Source organism: Aulonocara sp. 'chitande type north' Nkhata Bay, linkage group LG13 (genome assembly GCF_057382095.1).
Source record: "Aulonocara sp. 'chitande type north' Nkhata Bay isolate Kocher_YH1m ecotype deep benthic linkage group LG13, A_spYH_male_GT1.1, whole genome shotgun sequence".
NCBI lineage: Eukaryota > Metazoa > Chordata > Actinopteri > Cichliformes > Cichlidae > Aulonocara > Aulonocara sp. 'chitande type north' Nkhata Bay.
In genome coordinates, this window is record NC_141356.1 from 8,189,154 (window position 1) to 8,198,447 (window position 9,294).

Below are 9,294 nucleotides of genomic sequence, written 5' to 3' on the forward strand. Positions count from 1 at the left end.
CCATACCTTAAACAAAAGTGCTGCTTTGCACTCTGGTTGCAATTATGCAACACACTTACTCCTTTATGCAACACACATGGTCCTGCATACTACACTCTATTTCATACATAAGACACTTCGTTCAAAAATGAAATTTCAGGGTGCCATTTGGAAAACACATGTATCCAAAATACAAAACACATCGGGTAATTGCAACCACTCAAATACACACCTGAAGGCACTTACTTGCAAAACTGAACACCAATTAGCCAACTACAAAAAGCCCTCAGTTTAGCCAATTCAAGAACTTTGCAAGCATGGATGGAGGGAGAGCAAGAGGAAGAGGAGGAGGAGGTCAAAGAGGCCATGCACGGACCCATATTTCTGATGATATAAGAGCAACTTTGGTGGACCATGTCATCAACCACGGCCTGACTATGAGGGAAGCTGGGCAGAGAGTCCACCCACATCTAAGCCGCTTCACAGTGGCATCTGTAATAAGAAAATTCCGACTAGAAAACAGGTCTGTCTTCATCTCACTGCCTTCTACTCTACTCAGATGGTTTTCATAGTACTGTTCTACAGTTACCATATCAAGTGTACAGGGTATTGCAGGGTGCTAATGCTCCTTTTGCAGCCAAAGTGGTAGTTTCTGTGAAACATACCATGATTACTTATATTGAAGTACAGTGTTGTACAGTGGATGACACAGTACATACAGTGAAGTACTGTAAGAAAAATAAGCAAACCGATGACAATATGTGGTTGTATTTCTCTAGAATGACTCGAAGACCTTCTGGGGGAGGACGCCAACGCCTGTTCACACAACGGCAGGAACTTGCTGTTGTGGACCTAGTGAGGGCAGACAATGCCATCCGTCTCCACCAGCTACGACGGAAAATACTTGCAGACAGGCGAGTGTTCAGCAACATAGACCATGTGAGCATCACCACCATCAGACGCATCTTGGGTAAACACAGCATCACCATGAAGCAGCTCTACAGAGTCCCATTCGAGAGGAACAGTGACAGGGTCAAAGGACTTCGAGCTGAATATGTACGGGTACGTGTAACTGTCCCTTACATTTACAATAGAGTATTGGTGAAGTCCAGTAGCAGCTGAATATGTACCATATCAGTACCACATGGATCCATTCTGAGAGCTACACAGGTACCTGTGTGATGGGGTGAGGGTGCTGTATGTGTAGCACTGTAGTACAGTGATATGTTCCCCTTTTTTTCAGAGAATCTTGGCCATGGATGGAGCTGCACAGCCTCATGAATACATTTTCATTGATGAAGCTGGATTCGACCTGAGCAAAACAAGACGACGGGGTCGTAATGTAATTGGCCAAAGGGCAATTGTGCACGTCCCAGGGCAGCGCGGGGGAAACATCACATTATGTGCCGCCATATGCCTTCGAGGGCTTCTGCACCATCATGCAATACTAGGTCCATACAATAGCCAACACATACTCACATTTCTAGATGCTCTCCATGATATAGTTGTACAGAACAGACCAGATCAGCCCAGGTTTGTGGTGATATGGGATAATGTCAGTTTCCATCGGGCTGCTCTGGTCCAGGCCTGGTTCTCCAACCAAAGTCAACTTGAAGTGGTATGCTTGCCCCCTTACTCACCATTTTTAAACCCTATAGAGGAATTTTTTTCGGCTTGGAGATGGCGTGTATATGACCGCCAACTACATGCCTGCATGCCTCTTCTGCAGGCAATGGAACAGGCCTGCGGCGACATTCAGGTGACAGCAATCCATGGATGGTTTTGACATGGAAGAGGATATTTTCCCCGGTGCCCAGCGGGAGAAGACATTGCTTGCGATGTTGATGAGGTCCTGTGGCCAGACCCCAACAGACGGCGGGATCCATGAGCCCACGTATGCACAATTGTCATGATTTTTTGTTTACAGTATAGTGTTTTTTCTATTACTGTATTATGGGGGTTTTTTTGTTTTGGTTTTTTTTGCTTTATCTGAATTCATGGTACTGCAATGTACAATATTGAGTAGGTCTATTTGCTTTTTTGGTTGTTTGCAAATGTGTCTCCTGAAAATATGCCTTCTGAATGAACAATGGAAATCAAAGACTGCAGTGCTTTATATAAAGTAGACTAGTGTGTTCCTCCTGCTCTGTAAGTGTTTGCATATGATGCAAGTATGTGTCATTTTGTCAACAGAGTTACATTTTGACAGAGGAATGTTAGGTTTTGATAGCAGAGTTTAGGTTTTGAGAGTAGAGTTTCAATTTGGTGCAGATGTGAATGGTATATTTCCCAGTGTTGTGTCATGTTTACTTGTGTTTAGGGTTTTGGCACAATGAGCAAAGTTTTGCAAAATGTGTTCAGGCAACGGGCAAAAACTGTAATAGCAACTGTGTTTCCATGCTATGCTAATATGCGCATTAGACAAGGTGGGCGATTACTATTCTTGTAAAATTAAACAAATGTGTTGCTTACTTTAATATGTATAATGCTTTATTGGGCCACACTTGCATTGTTCTTATTTAGTTTTAGAAGCTAGATCACACCTCGATTACCACTTTATGAAACTATTACTTGGAGGTATCCATGCTGTATTTTGGTGTTTTGACAGTGGGGATAGATTCATTTACTCATGTTACATTCATTTTTATTAGAGCTACATCGGCCTTTAAATTATTAGCATTCAGCTCAAAATGAAAAGATTTAGGCTGAACCTGCAGAAACAGTTGATCGTTTTTCACATAGTTCAGGGGGAAGCACTTGTATCCTGACATCGAGCGGTTGCGCCTTTATATGTCGACAGAGAGAGGTCCTTCTGTATTTTGAAGAATGTGGTAGTTTGCTAATTACTTCCCAGCTGTCATCTGGAAGAAGCTGGTGCCAAAATGGGCAGGAGGGTGCAGACAGCTCAGTCTATCATACGCTGGTATTTCCAAGGCAGCTTCCCTTGGCAGTCATGAACACCTAGACAATTGCTGGGCTGCAGGTTAATGCGCAGCCCTGTTAGTAGGGGTTACCTAACACCTTTGGAAGGACTTACAGCAAGGCCATGCCAAGCAGCTCTGGGTTCAGTATTGCCGCTACTGTCCCATCATTCTTCTTTGCCAAAGGTGTGTTTTCTGTCTACTCCACAGAGAGGCTGATGCACATTAGAAGCACAGCTGCTCTTGTCAGCTACATACAGGATGAAAGCTTACCTTAGGATGCCATTGCAGTATCTGTGATGGAAAGATATGATACAAAGGATCAACGACAAAGAATGGATGTCGCCTCTGTGAGTTATAACATGTTTTTAGAGAGAAGGCTGAAGGGGGATTGCTCCGGGCTAGCCAGTCAGATAAAGATAAGAAAAAAAAATCGTGATGTTCTAAAGACACTTTCAGCAACTGAGAGCACAACAGAACATCATGCAGTGTAAACAATAGAATCAAACAAGTAATATAGTTAAACTTCATATAATTTCCCATCTGATTACTTTGCAATGTTTTGCTGTTAAACTTGGCATCACCGTTGTTCGTTCCCTCAGTCAGTGGAGAGTAACCAGTTTGCCTAAAAATAATTCACTCTTAAACAGAATGAATTATTTCCACAAAAAATTAATAAAATATCATTAACCTAAAACTTAGACCTCTAGCCATGCCAAAATATGCATTTACATATTGCACAGGGATTTAGCAAAAGGAAAGCCTGAGCACTCACTAAATGTTCAAAATCCTAGGGGCCAGTCTATATTGGAGGGATGTAATTGCCAATGTACTTACCGCCTTTTACAGTTGATTGCACTTGTAATGTGATGCAGACTGTAAAGGAGTTCAGTTTTGGAAACATCTGTAACTGATGAGGTTTTAAAGCGCCTACAGGGGATGAATCACTTTTTAAAAAAAAGCATAAAGGGCAGTAACATGATTCTACTTTTGTTGTGCATCCAAAAAACAGAAGCGCCCAACACATCGCAGCCGACAGTGTAATACATTTAGGTTGGTTTTTTTTGACAGACTTAGTTGCGATAACAGATGGTAGGCTGAGTTCTCATGAATAACAAGGAGCATGGTAGACCTTGGCTTGTTTCTTAGAATCGTATTAAAATTAAATTACAGAGAGCAGAATGGCATGAAAAGAGAGAGCATAATTTGCTCAGAAGAAGCACACGCTGGATAGCTGTCTGTGTTTGATACTCAACCCACTTCTCCTTCTCCGTTACTTAATTACAGTTGTGCAGGGATCCCACACCTAATGGAGTTTCACTGTCACTGGCGAGTTTGAATTAGAAACGTTCTTTGGTAATAACTTTAATTGGACATTTTTCCAAACACAGTGCTGGTCATATTTTAATTTTGTTCTTTTATCTCTGTCAGTATGTATTCTTTTTTTTCTTTTTTCTTTTACCATTGTAATAGGATTGTATAGGACTGGAGTGTATGGTTTTGTTATGCAATCGAAATTACCATGTGTGAGGAAATCTGGGGAAACACAGAGTCACAGACTGAAGATGATAGTGCCAGTGCTGACCTTTACCAAAGATTTGCAATATTAAGATTTGCAATATTAAGACGCGATTAAGATTCACGTTGTTCAGTTAACTGTTTAAATTCTCGATTAAACAGGAAAAAAACTTTGAAAGCACGACAGCTGATTCTGCCTAATTTGGGTGTGAGGCAAGGTATTGTTATTAACATCATATTACTATAATATTAACTTTTTAATTTTTAATTTTGTATTGTGTGTCTCAGTGTCCTATGGGAGTATCTGTACTGATCCACCCTGAGTTGTTGCTTGTGAGTGTTTCATATTTTTAGAATTAAAAACTGGAAAAGCACTTTAATGTAACAATCTCACCTTTACTGGACCCAGTAAGCAGATACAGACAGTAATGTTGGTGTTCAGGTGTTTTTATTTACAAGGTGCAAAAGTGAAGTGAGCGGGCAGAGGGCCGTTACCACGTCGGGGGTCAGGGAGGGTCTGTGGACAGGTAAAAACAATGTTACGCCTGGCAAACATAGAAATAAATGGGTATGGTGTCTGTAGTGACTGAATTAGAAATCCTTGCTTGTTGTTGAAAGAGTAAAGGAAGTGAGGGACTAAGTCTCCGGGCAGGCTGGGTTCTGGAGCTAGGATAACGAGTGCAGTGGAGAGTTTGTGGGCAGATGCCAGTCCAGGGGGTATTGAGTAAACAGGAGGGTTCTTGTAGTGGGTGAGCAGGTTGTGGGTCAGGGATTCTAAACAGGAGACGAGAAGCAGAAGGGAGTACAAAGGAGATGAAGAACAGAGCCACCATGGTAGATAGTACAGATCTCCTGAATAAATCTTGCAGGTGCAGAGAACAGGAAGGCCCCGAAGGTTACTTCATCCGAAGGAAAACCCTCCTGGAGAGGAAATGGGGGGGAAAAAAACCCATCCAGACTACCTGATCCTGACACTTGAGAATATATTTTAATAATCCTACACAAACTTTCTGACTGATTAGACCTTTTTAAGTCATTGTTTGCTTTTAAAAGCCTCCCTCTTTGGGATGTGACTCCCTTGAGTGACAGGTGTATCCATGTAAGCAGCTGCAGCAGACAGATTTCTGCTAAGCTTTAGCTCCGTGGGGTGTCCGAGTATCTTTAATAAAATTACCTGACTATTACTATGGCTTGCTGTGTGGTACACAACATCTGTTGAGTCTGCTCTTAGCTAATAACTTATTACATCTCCATTTTATCTAAATATAGATACTTCTGGAAAACCATAAAGCTAAAGAGGAGGTTATAAAATGTAACCAATACAACTAATGGAACTAATAGCTGATATCAGAATTGATACAGTTACAACTTACAACAGAGACTTTGAGGTTTGGCCCCAAATATAGCACTTTTTACAATAAGCCATATATTAAATGTCTTTTTACAACAGTGAAACTTACACCCACACTTCAGTGTGAGCCAGGGAGCAAACCACTAACCATTTAAATGGTAGGTGAATGACTCTGCCTCCACAGTTCATAGAGCGACAGACGCAGACAAACCTCCACACCCTCGCGCTTTGGAACAGAAACGTTCTTAATAGTATGCAACATGGCATGCGTCACATGTATGGATGAGGTAACATTTTTTAAAAAAAAACATCTAATACTGTTTATTTAAATTTAGAGTCTTAACTGTGCTTAGCATTTTATAGAAGTCTTAGACATTCTAGGGCTAAACCTCAGCCCTTGACAGAAGTCCATGAGGAAGTCTAGTATCTACGTCTGTAACAGCAGGCGGAAGAGAGGAGATTACAGCTTATAAATTCCTGACTAGTATCTAATTTAGTGAGATCTTTGTATCTTACAGCATCTTACAGCATATGCTTTGAATACTGATCATACTCAATAAAAGCTAATGCAACAGTGGCAGACGCAGATCAGCTTTATTTATAAATTCAGTTTTTGGGCATAAACCAGTGATTATACATGTCATTAGTGACCAAAATTGAATTGGAAACATTTTAGTAATGAAGTACATGTAACTTCTAGGAGACACAATCAAACCATTTCGTTCAAACACTCCTGAGAAGAGAGCTAATCAAGTGAATTAAGTGAAAACATCTGTGTGCATGGGGTCTGCTGTGTAGGGACTTCAAAGGGATAAGATAAAGAGGTGGCTATTTCAAAAGCTGTACTTATATAGCTTAGACAGAAAAGGATTAGACAGAAACGAATCTGCCCTTTGAGGGAGCTTTAAAAGATCAAAGTAATCAAGATCCAGCTGTATAAGCCATTATCCCCTAATATATATACAAAGATCTGCTGTAAATAAAAAAATGAATTTTATCCATAAAACTATATAATGCTGATGCACAAGATTAAAAGTGTATGTAATTTGTATGTAATCTAGTAGCCAAGTTAGTTGAAATAGCCAGTCAGAAGCATCCAGTAAATACCAAATAGCTAATGAACTATACATAAATAATTTCCAGTATTTTACATTCACTGTTTTTAAAAAGCAACATGTAAAACAGATTGTTGTTGTAAGTGGTATGTTTACAATAACAAACCGATGTATAAATATACATTATATATGGGTATACGTTATACCCTGATTAGCTATTAAATTGTGACCACCTGCCTAAGGTTGTGTTGGTCCATCGTCTGCTGCCAGACTCATCAAGGCATGGACTTCATTAGACCGCTGAAACTGTGCTGTGATATCTGGCTCCAAGATGTTAGCAACAGATCCCTGAAGTCCTGTAAGCTGTGAGGTGTAGTGACCTATCAGACTTGTTTCCCCAGCACATCCCAGAGATGCTCAACTGAATTGAGATCTGGGAAATTTGGAGACCGAGTCAACACCTCAGACTCACTTATGTGCTCCTCAATCCATCCTGAGCATTTTTACTTCATGGCAGTGCGCATTATCCTGCTGAAAGAGGCCACAGCCATCATGGATTAGAATTTCTATGAAAGGGTGTACACGCTGCGCAACAATGCTTAGGTTGGTGGTACGTGTCACAGTAACAGTCACATGGATGGCAGGAGCCAAGGTTTCATCAAACGTGGTTCATCAGACCAGGCCACCTTCTTCCGCTGCTCAGTGGTCCAGTTCTGATGCTCACGTGCCCATTGTTGACGCTGTTGGTGGTGTACAACTGGTCTGGTCTGTGGCTATGAAGCCCCATATGCAACAAACTATGATGGACTGTGTATTCTGACACCTTTCTATCAGAACCAGCACTAATGAGCTACAGTAGCTTGTCTGTTGTCTGTTGACCACACGGGTCAGTCTAGTGGGAACACCCCACAAGGACCTTAGTTTTGGAAATACTCAGACCCAGTTGTCTAGCCATCACAATTTGGCCCTTGTTAAAGTTGCTCAAATCCTTATGTTTGCCCATTTTTCCTGCTTCTAACACATAAAATATCCTTAAACTATTCATCTGGCTTACCATAATTAGAAGATACTCACTCTTCGCTTCACCCCTCAGGCCTCTTCTGTGTCCCATACAATCCTCCTATTTGGGGATGATTCTGTATCTCTACAGGTGGTTGAACTACAGAACCATCTCCAAATAGGAGGCTGTGTACTCAGTACAAACCCAAGATAAATCAATAGATTTGCTTTACTCAACAAGAAAGTACATCTCAGAGTTTAATCGAAGTATTTTATCTTGCACTCATTTTAAGAAAGAATTGAAAAGCCACTTTAAAATCCCACCAATTTTCTGCTTTCAGTGGTTGAGAGATTAATCACTGACAAGATTCTTATTCCAAGAAACTATTGACTTATCTGTGGAGCTAAAGAATCTGATCCAATTATGAGCAGAGACAATAAAATACTTCACAGTCACACTCTGTATGTCTGCATCCCAGTATGCATGCTGTGTATAAATGTAACTTGTAAATATCATTGCAAAAAAAAAGACATATAGGCATTTTTTCATGCATGCTGCAAGAACATGCAGACAAATGAAACGACAGTGTAAAAGTTTGGCATTTCAGCTCTCTATCACTTTTTCCTTTTTCCCTCATAAACCAATGATTTATCCACCCGAAAGTAAATCCCTCTCCGCTGTAGCTGTCTGAGAACTTGCATTACAATAAGACAAATGGATGACACTGTGACAGAGTGATCAATAAAACCACTGTAGGCCTCGACCAGACAAAAAGAGCTCATTCCTATTCTTGTCGCAGTTTAATATTTCATCGCTGTGTGCCATTTTCAAAGGCAGAACTAATTTCTGACATTAATTACTAATTTCACTGATGGCATTAGCACTGATAAGTGTGATGATGATCAGATTAGTCAAGCTGTATTATGCTCAAAGACCCACAGCAACACTGTAAGAGTGCTAAAATAGAGGACAGTGACATGACAGGCATTTCACTAAATTCTCCTGTTTATGCATTATCACCAGACGAAACTCAGCAGACAGTAAAACCTTCAGCTAAAGATATTTTCGTATATTTAATTGCATTTGCTCTGAGCAATGAAGTCTCACTAAAGTAACACAGCAGAAACAAATCAGCCCTGTTTCACTCACGGATTATTGTAAATTCTTTTATAAGTGATATTTGGGTTAATGCTAACCTTAAGTCTTGTATATTAAGCTGGTTGGAAAATTTGGAATTAATGCAATGGGAAAAGCAGATTACTGGCAAAAGTGCTCATAAAACACCTGCGTTTCCAGACTTGCAGATCACTGAAACTAATCTTCAGGAAACTTTGACCTAGAATCGATCACATGTCAAGCCCTTCTGTAGCTTTTCCTTGTTTTTGCTCCTGCTAATCAATAAACTTTGCTCATGAGCCCAGAGAGAAATCTAACCGTGACCTGCTGCATCGCAATTCATGAAAGTTTCAT

The 9,294-nt window shown here is 40.5% G+C and overlaps 1 protein-coding gene across 1 annotated transcript; it reads left to right on the top strand.

Moving 5' to 3' along the window:
- The first annotated feature begins 260 nt into the window (after window positions 1-260).
- LOC147315619 (uncharacterized) lies at window positions 261-2,160 on the top strand. Its single transcript, XM_086258529.1, has 3 exons — window positions 261-502; window positions 759-1,041; window positions 1,223-2,160. The coding sequence occupies exons 1-3, from the start codon at window positions 297-299 to the stop codon at window positions 1,763-1,765; spliced, it is 1,032 nt and encodes a 343-aa protein (XP_086114655.1). The 5' UTR covers window positions 261-296; the 3' UTR covers window positions 1,766-2,160.
- Window positions 2,161-9,294: the final 7,134 nt, after the last annotated feature.